Raw genomic sequence first — 20,128 nt, 5'->3', positions numbered from 1 at the left:
CGGGCTCTTCCACCTCCTTTTCAGTCCGACCTCCAACCCATTCCTGTCCCGGTACTCACAGCACCTTTACAATGGCAATTTAAACATTTGAGTTACATCTGAAAGTCAGTAAGGCCTTTGAGTCAGTGCACCAAACCGTCAAAAAAGCCTTACTACTGTAGGTAAGAGCTTAAAATACACAATTTTATTCTATTTCTATGTGTGAGAACGCCACTCTGGTTACACTGACAAAAACTACAGTTCCCATCAAGCTCCTCTTCAGGTTCAGTGGTAAACAGGGGAGCTACTTGCACAGGTTTATTTTTTCAAAGTCCCATAGTTGTCTGTTGGCAGTAAACTACCAGTGTAAAAGTTCTAAAACCTTGAAGGAAGCCTTTGTGATTTGCTGTTTACATTTACATATATACACACACGTATGTGTATGTCTGTCTGTATATATATATATATATATATATATATATGTGTATATATATATATGTGTATATATATATATATATATATATATATATATATATATATATATATATATATATATATATATGTGTATATATATATATATATATATATATATACACACATATACATATATTATACGTACATATATATACACACACACACACACACACACACACACACACGATAATATTAATCTAGGCATAGCAACATATTACTGTATAATCCATATAGGTTGTTATTTAGACAGAAGATTTGTACATCTGAAATAATCAGTCCAGTATGTCCGTCTGTCTGTCCTGTGACTCCTACACCGTCTCTCAGACCATCAGAATGCCCCTCAGATCTCGTGTTTAACTTCAAGACACCACAACACACGCGCACGCACACACACCTCTCAGCTACCATTGTACTTAAAATGAGTTTTTGTTTTTATCCAGGTAATGTATATTACACTTTCTTTGATGTTGTTATTACCACAACCACTTTATTGACATTGCTAGCAAGTTGCTACAGTACTTGAATCCCCTCCGCCCCCATTTCCACTGAAGTTTACTATTGACAATTTCGCTGATATTCAATGAATGGTCCCTGTGCCAGAGTTTACATGGTACAGGACTTATCCAGAGGGTCCTGAGGAGACGGAGCGGGAGGCTGGGGGGCCTGGCCGGTCTTGGGCAGGACCATGGGCTTGGGCCTCAGGGCCGGAGGTTTGAGCTGCACCCCCATGCGAGGCGCTACCATGGGCTTGAAGGTGCTCATGGCGTCGCTGGAAGAGGTGGTGCTGCGGCGGACGGGCGGCTCGATGTGGGCGGTGGCCCGCAGCATGACACTGTGGACGGGGCTGAGAGACTCGTTGGAGCTGGCCGGGGTGGGACCCCCGCCGCTGCTGCCAGAGGTCTGCCGCTGCTCCAGGGTGTCCAAAACCACGTCGGGGGCGTGCTTAGCAGAGCTCTGCCTCTCCAGCTCACGCAGCTCATTCAGAGCCGTGTTCATTGTCTCTTCTATGTCCTGCAGGCGGCAGAGACGGGGGGTATATGAAAAGAAGATAATGAGAGTTAGACGGATAGAAGGAGAAAAAGAAAGAAGGGAATGGGTTGAAAGTGGGAGAGGATTGGAAGATAAGAAACAACAGGAGGAGATATGGAAAGAGAAGCAGCGAGAGAGGGGAGAAGGTAGAGTAGGGCAACAAAATAAATACATCAAAACAAGAGATGTTAACAGAGGCACATGATGACAGAAATCCAGGAAAACATCCAGCATGCATCATACATGCAGAGTGAGCAGCAATGCTAATGACTTTGGATAGCGAAGGAGATGCAGAGATGAAGAGATACGTTCATCTGAGCATCTTCTGGGTTGGCAGACAGACAGCCAGCACAGTTAAGTGTCCTCTCTGTGACCTCCTCTTTCTAATTAAGGCTCTATACGAGCAGCACCGTTGACAGCTCTACTATCCGTAAGCATGTGAATGCAGTCAGATTAGAGCAGTCACACTCATGTCAGCTCTGATGTAGTAATTATTAACAGTTAGACATTGATGTACTTTGTAATAACTTTCTCTTTTCTGACAAAACAGCACCAAGATCTTTGCATGCTGACAAGCAAGACTATACACACACTGCAGCGTGATATGAGTTTCAGTGTCAAGCTACGCCCCCTGCTGTCTGCCTGTGAAGCTAGTTTTTGGAGCAGATTTCGCACAGACACAGTAGCAGCCAGAGGTAGCAGAAGACAAGACTGACTATGTTTTTACAGGGCGGGGCAGGGCTGTGATGGTGGAGGGAGCTGCGGTCGGGGCGCCGCTCGTCCCGCGCTGACCTGTGCGATGGTCTCCGGGTCCAGGGGCTTGCCGCCGTGGTGGTGGTGGTGGTGGGGGTGGGGGTCAGTAAAGGTGGTGTACTGGCCCGAGGAGGTGGAGCGGCGGATCGGGGGGCTCTCAATCTTCTTCAGGGACTCGTGACGGCTGATGTTGGTCAGGCTGCCGTGGCCCGTGCGCCGCCGCCGTTCGGGGCTGTCCATGGGCATGTGGTTGCGGCTCCGCAGCATGTCCCGCGGGCTGAAGTGGCCCAGGACTGGGGAGCCCATCTCCGGGGTGCCTCCATGGCCCTGCTGGGAGGGATGGACCATGCAGTGGACATCGTTAGGGCGGGCAGGGGGCCGGCGTGATGGAGGCTCAGATCTTTTCCTGTGCCTGCTCGGGTAGAAGCACGGGGCAGAAGAGGGAAAAACAGACATGGAAATCAGATTTTTTCATGGAATTACATAATTATCACTGTCAGGTGAAAACCTTGTATCCAACAAATATACCCAAATATTAACTTCTGAGCAAAAACAGACTTGTTTTCCAATTGACCACCATGAGTTTATTTGGGTTTCATAAGCCCAAGGAGTGAAATGAGAATGGCACTATCGGGAGAACCAGCCCAAGGAGGCGAGGTCCAACATGGCAGCGACATACCAGTCAGTGCAAACAACAACTTTGCTAGCAGACTTTTTTTTTAAATCTAATAACGCAAGTCTAATCAAGTCACATAGTCACAATTCAGTCTTTGTAACATACACAGAGTGCCAAAGGGCTCCAACAAGCTTGTTTGGAGAGCAGGTACAGAGCCTGGCTGTCAGCCACATGTAAGAGGCCTGTGGTTCCTCAGAGAACCAAAACAGGCTCCCTGGGAGAAGCTACAGCTGGCTCAGCACAACGGCTGTCCTCTCTCTGAACCTGGCCCAACACACCCCCATACACACATCATCTGAGACACACACACACACACATGATCTGTAACAGAGAAATGGATGAGCATGTATGCACACGCACGCACACACGCGCGTGCGCGCACGCACACGCACGCACACACGCACACACACACACACACACACACACACACACACACACACACACACACACACACACACACACACTCTCTCTCATGTTGTGTTGCTCCAGAGTAACTATGACTCCCTAGTTGAAGCAGTTATATTCCTCCATAATGGGCCATTGGAGCAGTGCATCACCCTCACTATGGCTCTAATAAGCTCTGCTCTGCATATGTAAGACTGGTGGAGACAGCCTGACGCGTGAGCTGGAAGGTCTAATCCAAACAGCCATCATCACCATCCTCAATAACAGCCAGCCGGCAGGATGGCTGGGGAGGACACTTGATTGTTTGCAAGGAAATGAATGAATGAATAACTGATTGTTACTTGATATTCATCACTACACGACATCTCAGAAAGCGAGACCTCGAGGCTACGGAACCAACGAGGTAGGTAGGTATAAATGAGCGATGAGGAGGACGAGGACGAGGAGGCATGGTAGGAAGGAACGAGCACTGCCAGTTCAGCGGGCCTGGTGAGGGACCATAGACTGTAGGTGAGGGACGCTGCACACGCTCTGTTTCTACTCACGCAGATATGAAGGACCACGACGACGGTCTCAGAGAGCACAGAACAATGCATCACAGTACACAAAGTGCGCTGCAGCATCTCCCCAAATGTCATTTCACCAAACAACAAACACACTGCAACTAACTGCTAATAAGTCGACATGTGTATATTTGAAATGTGTAAGATTTCCCCGTGCATAACAAACTTCACTGACACGTGAATAAAAACTTCACTGACACGTGCATAACAAACTTCACTGACAGCAGATATGACATGACTGGACAATAAAGACTTCACCAGTCTGGGCGGTGAAGCAGCATGGGCTGATGTGTCTGCCTGGTGAGAGAAAATGAGACTGAGACAGTTTTTCTCCCCCCCCTCTGACTGCAGAGAGAAACCTGGAAAGGTAAACAACTGCAGGGACTACAGATGGCCTGCAGGGGGAGCAGTCTACATTCAAAACACCCAGGCCCTTGGGGACGGAGCTCAGCAAAGACAACAACAGGCAGCTTTTGCACTCTGCTGTATGATAAGCCGTCAACCTATTGACAGCTCAGCCCTTGTTGGCTCATAATGTAAATCACACAAGGGAAGATTGCCCATCGTCGTTCATCCACTCCACTAAAAATGTCCTGTCTAAATGCGTTAGATGAAATGTATGCTGTTTTAATAAGACCATCACTTTGTTAGTGGCTCTGCATGGCTGCTTTTATGTTGTTTACCAAAGCATGTGATCATCATCATCACGAACACTCTAGTGGGCACTTCCCCGGCGAGGATGTGTTTGGTGAGTGGACTGTTGATTATGAACACTGGGAGAGAGGGAGATATCTAAATAAAGCTTTGGATGTAAATGATTCAGCACTTCTGAGGACTCGCCGGAATAGAACATTAGACAAGAGAAAGGAGAGGAGGCGGGAGAGATGATCCCACAGGGAGAGGAAGGCAGCAGAGAGCCTGCTATCAGAGCCAGGGGGAGGAGTGACAGGTAGGGAGATTGAGGGGATTTCATTAAGAAATTCCTCGTTCAGGTATTCCTCACTCGACGCACATGGAAGACGCACACGGAATACCTGCAGTGTGCTGTAAATACGCCTCCTTGTGGTAAAAGACTCGTCGACATTTCAACAGGGAAGCAGAGCGCGCTTCTCAATAAAAACACCTTCTATTCTTGCGTTTGGGGCGAGAGCTGGTAGCAGACGTTTCAAGGTCGCTCGCTCCACCGCAAGGAAGGAGAATGCAGCGATGAATAGAGGAGCAGACGAAACACTGGCACACCACCAGCAGGCTGCACACACTCTCTGCCAAAAAGACGGAGGTGTGATTGAACGTGTGCGTGTCTGCTTTTGTGTGGGCCTTTTCTCCGTGTGCGTGTGTGTTCCGGTGTGACCTGTTCATGACTAAGCACCACTATAGAAATTGCAATTTAATATAGTTCATAACATGATGCTGCCTGGATAAGCACCTGGATGAAGGAACGCTCTGTTCACTGGGAACAAATGAGAGTGGGAGCGGTTTATTCCTCCTGTGGCTGTTGGGCTGAAAGAGGTGAGCTCCGGATATGACAGGAGCAGGCAGCAGCACATAGAACAGTGAGGATTAGGAAGTATATTATGATTCTTTCTTGATCTCTACTCTTATAGCAGGCGGTGGCCTGCCAGGTCTATTCATTGCCGATATGCTATTAAACAGCTTTCTGTGAGTTATCACAATGAAGAACATTTCATTTCAGCAACATGTATTATCTTACTCTATGTGCCCCATCACACTGAAGAGGGAATCTCTTCTTTGACATGTAAATTTGATTTTGTCGGGAGTGTTAGTGTGTTTAGGTGTGTGTATGCATTCATGCCTACATGCTGCATACACACATCTGTGGCAGTGTAGATTGAATCTCTGGCTAGCAGACAGGCTGTAAGTGTCTTACTGGATTGGTCGTCTCGCATTAGCTAAAGCTCGTCCAGTGTGGAGTCTGGTCATACAGTACATGGGTCACTATGGTATGAGGAGGATTTGCACGAATCAATACTGTAGGCCTCAGAGATCCTGGTGTCAGTGTGAGAGCTACCTGCTGATATAGGCCTCAGAGATCCTGGTGTCAGTGTGAGAGCTACCTGCTAATATAAGCCTCAAAGATCCTGGTGTCAGTGTGAGAGCTACCTGCTGATATAGGCCTCATAAAGATCCTGGTGTCAGTGTGAGAGCTACCTGCTGATATAGGCCTCATAGAGATCCTGGTGTCAGTGTGAGAGCTACCTGCTGATATAGGCCTCATAGAGATCCTGGTGTCAATGTGAGAGCTACCTGCTGATATAGGCCTCATAGAGATCCTGGTGTCAGTGTGAGAGCTACCTGCTGATATAGGCCTCATAGAGATCCTGGTGTCAGTGTGAGAGCTACCTGCTGATATAGGCCTCATAGAGATCCTGGTGTCAGTGTGAGAGCTACCTGCTGATATAGGCCTCATAGAGATCCTGGTGTCAGTGTGAGAGCTACCTGCTGATATAGACCTCATAGAGATCCTGGTGTCAGTGTGAGAGCTACCTGCTGATATAGGCCTCATAGAGATCCTGGTGTCAGTGTGAGAGCTACCTGCTGATATAGGCCTCATAGAGATCCTGGTGTCAGTGTGAGAGCTACCTGCTGATATAGGCCTCAGAGATCCTGGTGTCAGTGTGAGAGCTACCTGCTGATATAGGTCTCATAGAGATCCTGGTGTCAGTGTGAGAGCTACCTGCTGATATAGGCCTCATAGAGATCCTGGTGTCAGTGTGAGAGCTACCTGCTGATATAAGTCTCATAGAGATCCTGGTGTCAGTGTGAGAGCTACCTGTTGATATAGGCCTCATAGAGATCCTGGTGTCAGTGTGAGAGCTACCTGCTGATATAGGCCTCATAGAGATCCTGGTGTCAGTGTGAGAGCTACCTGCTGATATAGGTCTCATAGAGATCCTGGTGTCAGTGTGAGAGTTACCTGCTGATATAGGCCTCATAGAGATCCTGGTGTCAGTGTGAGAGCTACCTGCTGATATAGGCCTCATAGAGATCCTGGTGTCAGTGTGAGAGCTACCTGCTGATATAAGTCTCATAGAGATCCTGGTGTCAGTGTGAGAGCTACCTGCTGATATAAGTCTCATAGAGATCCTGGTGTCAGTGTGAGAGCTACCTGCTGATATAGGTCTCATAGAGATCCTGGTGTCAGTGTGAGAGCTACCTGCTGATATAGGTCTCATAGAGATCCTGGTGTCAGTGTGAGAGCTACCTGCTGATATAGGCCTCATAGAGATCCTGGTGTCAGTGTGAGAGCTACCTGCTGATATAGGCCTCAGAGATCCTGGTGTCAGTGTGAGAGCTACCTGCTGATATAGGCCTCATAGAGATCCTGGTGTCAGTGTGAGAGCTACCTGCTGATATAGGCCTCATAGAGATCCTGGTGTCAGTGTGAGAGCTACCTGCTGATATAGGCCTCATAGAGATCCTGGTGTCAGTGTGAGAGCTACCTGCTGATATAGGCCTCAGAGATCCTGGTGTCAGTGTGAGAGCTACCTGCTGATATAGGCCTCATAGAGATCCTGGTGTCAGTGTGAGAGCTACCTGCTGATATAGGCCTCAGAGATCCTGGTGTCAGTAGGCGAGCCAATGTCTTTGCTGGAGCATTTATCGTCGCCAGCGTGGCCGCTGCTGGCCTCGCTGTCTGCCTTCTGACTCAGAGTGTCTGAGAAGTTATCATCTCTGGAACAGAGAGAGAGAGAGAGAGAGAGAGAGAGGAAGGAATGGACAAATCAGTCAATCTTTTTCGTACTATTTCTCAGATGACAGCATTTGATATGAGAGTTTCCTGTGGTGTCAGCAGCTCTCCTCTCTCCCAAGGTCCAGAGAGACATATGAGTCATATTTCTCAGCCTCTCAGTATTCTAGTGCTGCATTGTGGCAGTGGCAGTGACACACAAACACACACACACACACACGCACACGCACACGCACACAAACACACACTAGCCAGCTGTACGCGTTTCAGAGAGGTGCGTGACTGGGCAAGCACTGGCTGCAGTTACTGCCTGTCAGGTGGCAGTAATCAGAGCTGCTAAGCTAGATTAGCAGATATAAAACACAGACACAGCGGGGACACGCACATTCACCGAGCAGAGGGACAAGTGAGGATGAAAACACTGTCTGCCTGTGTCCTCGCTCTCACACTCCGCGTCTCCTCTGCTTAAGTACAGAGTGGGACGTCGCTACGCCAGGGGACAACCGCTCCCATAGCGTGGCTGTAAATTCCCCTGCTCTTTCATTAACACCATCAGCAGCAGCAGTGCCCTCCCCCCCCCCCCCCCCATCCCGGTGAATTATTGATATGAGCCGCTGACGGGACGACAGCAGGCGTCATGCGCGGGGCGGGGCGGGGCGGGGCGGGGGGGGTATAGAGGAGGAGAAGGAGACAGAGGGGGAGGGCGTTCTGAACAAGCGTTTTACCGGCCAGCTACTAAACGATGGGAGCGATTCTGTCCCCGTTCCTAATGAGAGAGTAAATCCACTCCATTAGGCAACAGTTGCCAGGCCTTTGCCAGGGCGGAGCGCGTCTCCCCGAGGGCCGAGAGCGGGCAGACGGTGACAGAAGGGCTGGTTAAGGACTATGGAGATGGAGAACGCTCCGCGGAAGAGTGGGGACAACAGCGCAGGGCGGGACCAGACGCTCCGCGGAAGAGTGGGGACAACACAGCGCAGGGCGGGACAGATGAGGCTGAAGGCCCCGCTACACACGACCCTGCACAGTCAAATGGAGGGGCCAAGGCCTCTGATGGAGGAATGTCAACATGGAAAAGTGTGTTGATAAGTGATCAGGAGTGATGAAAGATCTTAACCTCAAATCTGTGAGGCTCTAAGTTGGTTCCTCACTGAGTTAATGAAATGTATTCTGAAACTAGAACGAGCGCAACGCGGACTTATGCCTCCGCCATTAGTTCATTCTTGAGTCCAAATCGCCATTTGAGGCAAATTGGAAGAAATTCCATCAAGGCGCTCCTGAGATGTTGCGTTACAGAGCTTGGAAATTGGGTGTGTGAGGTCACAGTGACCTTGAACTTTGACCACCAAAATGTAATCAGTTCATCCTTGAGTCCAAGTCGATGTTTGAGCCAAATCAGAAGAAATTCTATCAAGCTGTTCTTGAGATATTGCGTTAACGAACTTGGGAATGGCGTTTGTGAGGTCACAGTGAGCTTGACCTTTGATCACCAAAATGGAATCAGTTCATCCTTGCGTCCAAGTCGATGTTTGAGCCAAATCAGAAGAAATTCTATCAAGCTGTTCTTGAGATATTGCGTTAACGAACTTGGGAATGGCGTTCGTGAGGTCAGTGACCTTGAGGTTTGACCACCAAAATGTAATCAGTTCATCCTTGAGGCCAAGTTAATGTTTGAGGCAAATTTGATGAAACTCCATCAAGGCATTCCTGAGATATCGCGTTAACAAGCTTGAAAATGGCGTTCGTGAGGTCACAGTGACCTTGACCTTTGACCTTTGACCACCAAAATCGAATCAGTTCATCCTTGAGTCCAAGTGGATGTTTAAGGCAAATTGGATGAAATTCTGTCAAGGCGTTCCTCAGATATCGCGTTAACAAGCTTGAAAATGGCGTTCGAGAGGTCACAGTGACCTTGACCACCAAAATCTAATCAGATCATCCTTGAGCCTAAGTGGATGTTTAAGGCAAATTTGGCGGACAACCCGGATCCATAATGCCTCCGGCCTGGCTATCGCCGGCGGCGGAGGCATAAAAAGAGGGGGGGGGGGTTGAATAATAATACTATATTTTTTTTTTTATTAGAATTTCATTTAATTTCACATTAAAGACCACATTAAATGGCATCTTTACTTCCTGGATTTGATGTACAGTATTTCCTGTTGAAACAGGATATTGGGGTGGGACATAATGCAGTGAAGGATCATTCAAAAGTCTAAACCAATGGAATCAAGGAGAGAAAGGCCATTTTATTTGATGGGATGGCTGTGGAACAATCAGAAAAATCTGATGATTTTATTGGTGAGAAATGTACACCTACTGATATAGCATGAGATCACCATGAAAGTTACCTCTGCTTTCCAGGGATTAAAAGCAATGGGAGTTCAGTTCATTAATAATTCCACTTCCATCAACTTGATGCTGAATGACATAGTCCTGAATGACTTAATCATGTGTTAAATGACACTCATAAAAAAATAAAACACTCACATGTCTTGCACCACGATGTACTGGTGTGGCACCAGATAAAACACTCACATGTCTTGCACCACGATGTACTGGTGTGGCACCAGATAAAACACTCACATGTCTTGCACCACGATGTACTGGTGTGGCACCAGATAGAACACTCACATGTCTTGCACCACGATGTACTGGTGTGGCACCAGATAGAACACTCACATGTCTTGCACCACGATGTACTGGTGTGGCACCAGATAGAACACTCACATGTCTTGCACCACGATGTACTGGTGTGGCACCAGATGAAACACTCACATGTCTTGCACCACGATGTACTGGTGTGGCACCAGATAGAACACTCACATGTCTTGCACCACGATGTACTGGTGTGGCACCAGATAAAACACTCACATGTCTTGCACCACGATGTACTGGTGTGGCACCAGATAAAACACTCACATGTCTTGCACCACGATGTACTGGTGTGGCACCAGATAAAACACTCACATGTCTTGCACCACGATGTACTGGTGTGGCACCAGGCCGTCGATGCCGTTGTGCCGTCCCTCCCACCAGTCCTCGGACGCCCGCTGGTACAGCAGCAGGGAGGCGCCCTTCTTGAAGGACAGCTCACGGGTCGAGCGCCCCACGTAGTCAAACTTGGCAATGGCTTCAATGGGCTCGCCCTCTGTCAACAGAGACGGGGATTAGACGGTCAGCTAGGTCAGAGAGTGAAAGGGTAGATCTAATAAAAAACAGCAATTATCGCATGTGCACATATTTCCACTTCCAATACAAATGGTAAAATATTGTAATAAAATGAAATGGGATCTTGTAACTAGGGATGGGCCAATTGCTGCCTTCAAATGGGGTCGTGTTTAGTGTTTACGACATGAGTCCATATGAACGTCCCCTCAAGTGGTAGATTTACGACTAAGTAAGTAGTCGAAGTTTTCTGAAAGCTCCTCATAAATACGAGTTCACAAGTTCGATTTGAAGGCAGCAAATACTGTACACTTCACCTCACGGGACAATGCAATAAAAAAAAAAGTATTGCGATATACAGTATTGAATTTCGATATATTGTCCCATCCCTACATTTATGATAAAACCTTATGAAGATGCATATATAATAGTGATATGATTTTCCTGGAATGCTTGGCTATGGTGTATGCTAGAGTGTAGTAGTGGCCAGTGGGTCTAGTATTGGCTCTTTGGCGTACGTGATGCTCACGTGTGAGTGTTGATGCACGTGCGTGCACACATGGTGGACAGGCGTGCCTGTGCATGAGAGGAGGTGCCAGTGGTTATTTTAGTTGTAGTCAATAGTAACCCAGCTCCACAACGGCAGACCAGGGCCACAGCAGGCCCTGAGGGGCCTTCATCAGGGATAAAAATAGACCCTGGTGAGAGTAGATCTATATGACTCATGGATCACTGGACAGGCTGGATGTCTGCTCGATAACTGTACACTTCAACTAGACCTCTGTATCACTGACATGGCATAATGAGCATGGGAAAGACCAGCAACAGCTAGGACAGAAAATACTAGTAGTACTAGACTAGTCATGTGTAACAGTAGCCAGCGGGTAGTGCTGGGCAGTACATAAAACCTCACTCTTCGAGACCTCAAGAGACTTGTCGTTAGAGACCATGGACTTTAGCCTCCTTGCTAGAGTGTTCGAACCCCATGTGGGAGGTTCCTGGTTCGAATCCCAACTGCGGGGCGGCGGTGCGTGGGGGGGGGGCGGATTACTAGTGTAATCCACTACTAGTGGATTACACTAGTAGTGTATTGAAGGGTAAATGTGATTAATTAATTTTAATTAATTAATTAATTAGATAATTAATTTTCTTTGTTAATCAGTGAACATCAGTCCTATGTCAGTGTCAATCTGGAAAACAGATGTGTGGTTTCTACAAGAGCGACAGATTTGTGGTTTCTACAAGAGCGACAGGAGACTCTTCCGAAAGGTACCAGCCAAATCTCCAAACCAATATGTATGCACAAGAGCAACACCAGCTCTAAAAATAGATTATTTATCCCCCCCCACCTCTGCCCTCCTCCCTCCTCCCATCTCACTTCCCCACCCAGGATCCTATTAAGTCAGACAGGGGGTCCCTGGACAGACACAGCCTTGCCGTGCCGCCCCTCCCTGACAGAGGTTCTCTATCTAGAATGGTAAGGAGCGAGGAGGCCTGCACAGACTGTGAAAAAGCCATCATGATGTATGTTTGGCAGGAGCTGGAAAGTCATTCCCAGATGAGCAGAAGAAGCCACGTGAGAGCATGTGCGCGCATTTCACTCTCATTTCGCCTCCTATCCTCTTCATCTCCTCCTTGCTTTTTCTCTCATATCTCCATGCCCCACTCTTACCCTATCACCTTTTCCTTCTATTTAGCCCATCTATTTTGACGGCGTGGCCACTAGGGGCCGAGGCGAAAAAGAAGAAATGAACGTGAAATGAACATGAACTGCTCATCTTTTGGGACTGCGAACTTAGTTCAAAAGTGTGAACTATGAACGTGAACTAGTTCATTTGAATCTGTGTGAGCTGCACTTTGCGCAAGCTCTTGGGACGTGTGAACTTGCACAACACTGATGCTCACGCATAGAGGAGCACCAACCTGGCACGAGATACAGCTACGATCAATAATATGAGAGAAGGTATAAAATGCCTGCTCTCCTTCTCCATCTCTCCCTTGCTCTCTCCTTCCCGGCCTTTTCTCCTCCAGACAAACATCAATCTTCAGACCTCCTTAGTAGGCCTGCACGATATGAGGAAGATCTGCGATATGCGATAACATTGTTCAATATAGCGATGATGATATGACTTGCGATAAATAAACAAATATTAAAGTATGCATATTAGGTATACAGTTCCTATGTCTTTCTGCTTCAATAATGCTAACATAGACCCCAAACATAGCCTATGCCCACTGAATAAAGAAATGAAATACACATACAACTACACACAGCGTGTTTGGGCTTTGGCAGAGGGGCGGAGTGCACTGTTGCAAGGGAAAGGTGTACACTGGATTTACAACACAAGACAAAATGATCAGATGCTGAGTGGGAATGCATGACGCATGTAAATAAAACCACTTTTGTTATTTATTGCGTTTCAGGCAGTCTTTGCGATGTGTTTATTGTGCATGTTCATATTGCGATGACGATGAAAATACGATTAATTGTGCAGCCCTACTCCTTAGCCTGGTCTTGCTGTGCCTGCCACACAGCAGAAGGCACCCGACTGGACTTGGAGAGATAGTGGGTGGGGGTGGAGGCACATAACTTCAGTAACACAGTAAGATACACTGCCCTTAACATGTGCAATCCAATAGGCATTGGGTCTGTTACAAGGACATACTGCCGCAAAGTGATATATAATCAATGTGTCAGTTAGTTCACCTCTGACCTTGCAGCGTATTTACCAGCAGATGGGATATCAATGTATCGACGGTGAACGAGAAGTGTCACTTTGAAAACAGATACTCGGTCTCCCATCACGACAGCCAGGGTGCATGATGAGACCGTCATGTACTGTATGTCAGCACTGGAGAGCGTTATGTTTAGGGTACAACGATATATAGCTGAATAAAACAAGTACTGTAGCACCTAAAATTGCTTTGAGTTCTAGAAACGACAACATCTTAAAAATCGAAAGTCATTCAACTATCGTCGTCCTCTTAATTTTGGCCCATAAATGCACACGCGCACGCACAGCCCCCCCCAACACCTGATAAAAGCAACAAGCAAATAGCTTGGTTCCTTCCTGTGGCTGTCTGTGTGTAATTTTGGTCCAGTCCAGATCATCCATCAGAGCTAATAGGCTCTACCACACAGCAGGGGGCCTGAGCCGACGAGACGAGGGAATTTCCGGACAGCTACTTTAGACGAAACACGTGGAGTGACTTCCTCTCTCTCTCTCTTTCCCACTTTGCCCTGACAAAAGAGGGCAAACACATTTTGGGGACTGGAGAAGAGCACAAAACATACCTACTCTAGTCTGTACCGCAGACATGGATGATATTACCGTCCGCTTTAACAATAGCTAACAAGAAAGTAGAAACATCAAAACCTACTAATTGAATGGAAATAGCAACATAATAGCAGAATCATTACAGACTCGAGTTTAGAACTAGGAAGGAACTGAAGGGGAGAAGCGGTTCGCTTTTGTGTCTCACATCCAAATGAGATCATGGGGATTTAAAAATAACCGGTGATCACAATAGCCTGACCACAGCTAAAGAGTCCATAGGGAGGGACTCGGGTCAGTCCACGTGGGAGATTTCTGGAAGGAAACCATGGTAGGAATGGGATGGGTTGGAAAACATCTTCATCTACCCTTAATTAGTGTGGGAGTTGATGGCTGTCATCTGTGCTTTAGAATAGGAAACCTGACACACAGAAGGTTTCCCCGTCTAATCAGATGTCCCCTTCAGTTACAGAGGACATGCCGATAATGAGTTTGATTTGGAAGTCGAGTGATTAATGGCAGATGTAATGAGGAATAGATCGCCCGCATTTCCATTGTGGCGGACTTGAATAAATTCTGTCTGAGGCAACTGATGATGAGCGATGGTGGCGAGGGAAAAAGTCGTGGGGGGAAAAACAATCTGTTTGGATGTGAAAGGATGATTTAGATTTGTTTTATTATCACCATGGGAACAGGTTTAGGGGGAGTCAGACACTCATTACTAAGGTAGGATGTGAAGGCTTGGGTGGCTCAACTTGCTCCAAGGTTTCTGCCCACGCTGTCTGGATTTGACCGGGTCTCCGTCGCAAAACATCTGTCATGCTATAACGAACTGTAACTTTTATCCTTTGTTTTCATCCAGCTCTAGATGTTAACCAGCAACACCTGATCCCAATTGAGATTCTGGTATCAACTAACTCAGTCACTGTTTGATTTGGACCAGACCAGCTGGTATCCGATGGTCTCAAACAAAGGACCATATTATGTAAGATCAGACAAGTCGTAGTACTTGTAGTCCCACCATGTCTGAGAGGAGTCTATATGTGTGTCCTACAGCGTCTACGTGTGTGTGGTGGTTTTGGAGGTTTGCTTTCGTGCTATTTCTCTTGGACAGTGGACACATGGTGATATAGTTAAAAGCAGACACAATACAGACAGTATAATCTTTGGGGGGCTATTACAACCTGACTGTTACTGGCACAAACTCCAGCAAAGGCATAAAAAGAAATCAAAAATTACTTGGCGGCAATTGGGCAAGAATTTAACCTGTTAACCCCTAAGCCTATTTTTCAGCTCACCTGCCGAAAATGACATGCCTGAACTGAATTGAGTATATCTCCACAACTACAGGGTATTTTCTGAAAATTATTTTTTTCAAAAGCTAGCCAACACCTGTGAGATTGCTGTAGAAGTGTCAGAATCAATTACAAATGTACTGTATCAGAGTAAAATCAGTTAGAACATGGCAAAAAAATTAAAATTCAAGCTCCGCCCAAAAAAAACAACACTATTTTGGATGAAAAGCACCTGAAAATCATGGGTTGGTAGCCAAATTATTCTATGGAGCAGTAGACTAATGTCTTATGAGTGCTTGTATCAAAGCAAATCCTTAGAAAGTGAACCAGAGCAATTTGACAGATGATTTACTACATGTAGGCCCAGGCGGACCTGATCTGGGCACATTTTGGGCATCATGAGTGCCATTTGACTTTTCTATGGTAGAACACTGAAATACCTTTTTTTTCTCCTATTTACATATCACTATAGGTACTCAGTTAATATGCGTTATGGTTTGGATAACCCTCAAGCCTTATATCTGTATTTTTACTCTGTGAAATGCATCAAAAGGGCTTCTTCAATTTGCCTGCAAAGCCTGGGGCGATACGCAGAGGGCTATCTCGGGACCCCATTGGCCGATTTCGATGATTGACACCTCTTTGGAAGCGTCAGAGCCAATAGAATCGACGTGGACTGAAATAATTTACGTCAGGCAGTTTTTTCAGGAAATGCTGTCGACTGAACCCAAAGCTCGTCTATTCTGTGAAGATGACCACTCCATGTAAAATCCTCCATATGGCTTTGTAAACACGATGACTGTAAAAAACAATGCTTTAAGATGATGAAGAGGCATTAGGAGTAGCAATTAGTAGCGTTTTTATGAAGTCAAACACAACTTTTGATTTGAAAACAGCAAAGGAAGACATAACTTGTAGTTTTATCTGTAAAACGTGAAACAGTTTTTTGCTGTTCTTTGACAGCCTACTGAGTGAGTTTTCATCTCTCAGAGACGAGCTATACCTCTTTAGAAAGAGCAGAGTGTTAGCTTTCGAAAGCCACCTCGTTTGGAGAGAAAAGATTCACTCGCAAAAACAAATCACCACGTAAACGCAGGCATGCACGGTTTTCTTGTTTTTACTACATGGTGATATTGTTGCTTGGGGTTGGAATTATTTTTCGTTTGAATACAAATGCTTGTCAGAGTTTTGTAGCCACGTTTCTTCCCGACATTTTGGTGTGCTGTATGTCTCACTGAGTCCTTCCTAGGCTGCTGTAGAGCGTCATTTGTGAGAGATGACAAGGGCTCAGCCCGCCGGCGGGCCCGCTAGGGGGGAAGAGGTTCTTAAGGGAATTTTAGGAGAACTCATTTTGAATATTTGAGCCATGGCTGTGACCCTAAGAAAATAACATTCCTCTCCCAAAGGGGTCCGACTGGTGGAGACCACCATGGAATGAGTGTATGGGGGGGGGGGGGGGGGGGGGGGGTGTCCCAGGGCCTCCACCGAGAAGCAGAACCATTAGAATATGAATAGGCGTCCAGCTCTCTGAGCCCTGTCCCCTGGCCCTTCAAGGTCACTTCATTGAACGGGCTGAAAGGCAGGATTAGGGTGCTGGGTGCAGGGTTTAACCCTCGCAACGCCACAGACACCGGGGGAAAGTCTTCATGTGGAAGCAGCATACAGTATGGAGGTGAGAGCACAGCATCTTATTTTAAATGTCTGTCTCTCAATGAATTGTGCTGTTTTATGGCATGAGACACATATATATATATATTTTTATTGTGTGTGTGTGTGTGTGTGTGTGTGTGTATGTATGTGTGTTGTAGTCACTCACCATCCTCGCTGGTGTGCGTCTCGGTCCCTCCCTCATTATCCACCTCCTCCAGGGCTCCATGCTCACTGTAGGGGCTCTCACTGTGGGCAGAACAGGCAGACCATCAGGGTCAGCATCTAGTCAGTGGTCATCTCCTAATTAGCTTTGCAACCATAGGCCCTCAAAATGTATGGGGGTAGCCACCATGACGTCACCCATTGCTTTTTGTTGGCTTTCTCACTGTCGCCATCTTGACTATTTGGAGCCAGAAGTCACGTGAATTTTGCACGAGAAGAGCCACTATTGGTCCATGATTTGCCAAGATCCATGATTTCCAAGATGAACGACATGCTGTATTGAAGAAGACTTAAATGGGCGAGTGAGACCATAAACACATTGGGAAAGTGTTTACGGGGACCATAAATCAAGTCAGAAGTACGGTCATTATCCCATTCACTTCCATGTAACCAGACTTCTTTTTGGAGCCAGTGGAGTCGCCCCCTACAGGCCATTTGAAAGAATGCAGGTTTAAGTTACTTCCGCATTGGCTTCACAAACAGAGCTACGAGCTAGCTGCTTGTCTGCAATATGAACATACGATACGACTCTCATGGTATGAGGGTGAAGGCGGGTGCGACAGGACGTTCAAACAGAGGTCACTATCAGTATTCTGTGAGTGTGAAGCTTAGAGATCCTCTGTCTGGAAATAGTCTCCCTCTGGCGCCCTGGTGAGAGGGCCCGGCCGGCACAGTAATGCCACTCACATCTGCACAGATTAGTCCAGACCCCCGCCCCCCTCCCCGTGCTAACATGCCACCAGCCGCCTCCTCCTCTCCAAGGAAGGGAGGGCGCCAAGACAACAAATCTCCCCAGGGCCTGATGTGCCCTGCCGGGGGGACACGGCCGTGCTGTGATGGGTGATTAGCTCCAGCCAGAGAGATAAATCCCTGTCAGCCGGTGGTGGTGTGGGGGAGACAGACATGGGGGAGGGGGGGTGCATGAGGGAATGATAAGCCCTGCTTGCAGATGTGATCCTGGCAGAGGGCTTCAGGTTTGATCGGTTTTGATCGATTGACACAGGATGGAGCTACGTTACGTGCCGCAATTCGCCTAATCATGCGTTCGTTGCCAAGTGACCCCTGTCCTTTCCGTTTCATCCCACCGTGATCATGGTCATTACAGTGATTGTTTCAGCCTGACTCACCCAGCAAGGAGTCCAGCGTGTCAAGTCGCTGCTGAAACGTGCTCTGCCCGCCTGGTCATATTCTTCGGCCGCTAATTGGTTAGTGTAATTAACTCACATCGACTCCACACAGACATACTACTGACACAGCTGTGGCGTTAAGCTCCGTCTCACTGCACACATACCTGTGTGTTGACTGTGTCCCTAATGAAGCAGCTTTGGCAGAACATTCACTGTCAAAAGTGGAATGAGAAAACCACCGGCGTCCGTCTAGCTGTCAAACTTTACAGCTCACTCCGCACATCTGTGCAGCTCCAGGAAGTGACCTCATCACAATGTTTTCCATCTCCACTTTCTCTCCTGGATGAACTTTGACTTACTTGACCCCCGAGACACCATGGTTTTTCACAGGGCAGCAGGGTGGGCTTGTAGTTCGAGAGAGAAGCATGTGTCTTCCTTTGGTCAAGACACTGAACTAGGCGTGTGGCGATGTGTACATTTCATTGTACGATTTATAAGTAATGTAACAGTAATGTAATATGCTTCAATTACTTTGATACAATAAAACAAATTTACTGTATCAATGAGAAGACATTTGACTTTTTTCCTTATTTTTTATGATAGTTTAGTTTATAGGAATTTGAAGGACCATTTTAAACAACACAAATAAAAACAGTTATTGTTTTTGACCATGATATATAACACCCTAACCCTCCACTGAACCCCTATCTGATGACTGATTGTATTTTGCTCTGGATAACGGATGACAGCATCAGCTAAATGCCTAAAATGTACAATGTCAATGTAAGCATGTGTACATGTGTCTACACATCTCTGTGACAGACGTTCTATACTTCAGTGATGGCTGTATGCACAATGTGTCTGCTTGTACTTTCCCTCCCGTCTCACCAGTAGTCTCCTCCAGCCATGCACTTCTCGTAGATGGGCCCGTCCAGCTCCTTGGCGTCGGGGAAGATGGTCTCGTGGTGGATGATGATGGTCTTGACGATCTCGTTGACGTGGGCCTGGCAGGACACCTGGTCCTGGCTGTCTGGCGTGGGCATGAGCGTGGGACCGAAGCAGATGGCCAGGTTGTACGGATCCATCATGTTCTCATCGCTGTACTGGGACAGGCTGGAGACAAGGGGGGGAAAGATGGAGAACAGGGTGAGGAGAGGGAGAGGGGGGAGAGAGAGAGAATAAATAAAAGGCAGAGAATAAGGAATGAGAGAGACCATGAGAGACACTGGCAGTATTTCACACAAAGCACAACTTGACGGCAGCCGATGCTCGTAACCGTCCTCATAAGTGTAACATAAGATCACCGTTTTGGGATTTAGCACACAGAGTATGACATATCATTAACACCTCTGCACTGTATGTAGAGGCAGCGAGCCTCATAAAGCAGGACACATTTACTGGTTGGCGTCCATAAACTTACTGGTTGAGGAAGGCGAAGAGGTAGCGCATGACGATGAGGACTGATCTGGGTATAGTCATGAGGATCTTACGGATGTACAGCGATCTCTCATACAGGTTCTCGATTCCTACAGAGAAAAGGGAGGCAAGGTCAGATGATATGTCCTATATAATAACTGTCCTATATAATAACCTATTTATGTTTTCAGTATGCAAGTATGCATTCAGTGTAACACATTTTGCCACTGGTTGTGTGTGTGCGCACACACACACACACGTGTGGTTGGCAGTGGATCAGAGTTGCCACCCTGCTGTCAGGGAATAGAATGACGTGCAGGGTCTATTTCTGTCCATAAACCGTAAAAAAATAAGTCAACGGTGCCACCTTGCAGCACTGCATGTTTAAAAAAA

General features: G+C 47.0%; 1 protein-coding gene across 6 annotated transcripts in view; it reads right to left on the bottom strand.

The window, feature by feature from the left end:
• Positions 1–625: 625 nt before the first annotated feature.
• The window catches only part of srgap1a (SLIT-ROBO Rho GTPase activating protein 1a), a 110,329-nt gene continuing 90,826 nt past the window's right edge, over positions 626–20,128 (bottom strand). For 2 of the 6 annotated variants that reach the window (XM_083654990.1, XM_083654994.1), the window contains exons 16-22: positions 19,740–19,845; positions 19,208–19,432; positions 17,137–17,216; positions 10,553–10,733; positions 7,435–7,572; positions 2,275–2,650; positions 626–1,464 (exon numbers count right to left, since the gene is read on the bottom strand). In XM_083654990.1, the coding sequence (XP_083511116.1) occupies positions 1,057–1,464; positions 2,275–2,650; positions 7,435–7,572; positions 10,553–10,733; positions 17,137–17,216; positions 19,208–19,432; positions 19,740–19,845 (1,514 nt within the window). In that variant the 3' untranslated portion in view covers positions 626–1,056. Of the gene's footprint in view, positions 1,465–2,198; positions 2,651–7,434; positions 7,573–10,552; positions 10,734–17,136; positions 17,217–19,207; positions 19,433–19,739; positions 19,846–20,128 lie in introns of all 6 variants that reach the window. The other 4 variants (XM_083654991.1, XM_083654995.1, XM_083654992.1 and 1 more) reach the window with 3 other exon arrangements.

Source organism: Poromitra crassiceps, assembly GCF_964638095.1.
Source record: "Poromitra crassiceps genome assembly, chromosome: 18".
Lineage (NCBI taxonomy): Eukaryota > Metazoa > Chordata > Actinopteri > Beryciformes > Melamphaidae > Poromitra > Poromitra crassiceps.
Note: the sequence above shows the minus strand (reverse complement) of the source record. Positions and strands in the feature narration are given on the sequence as shown.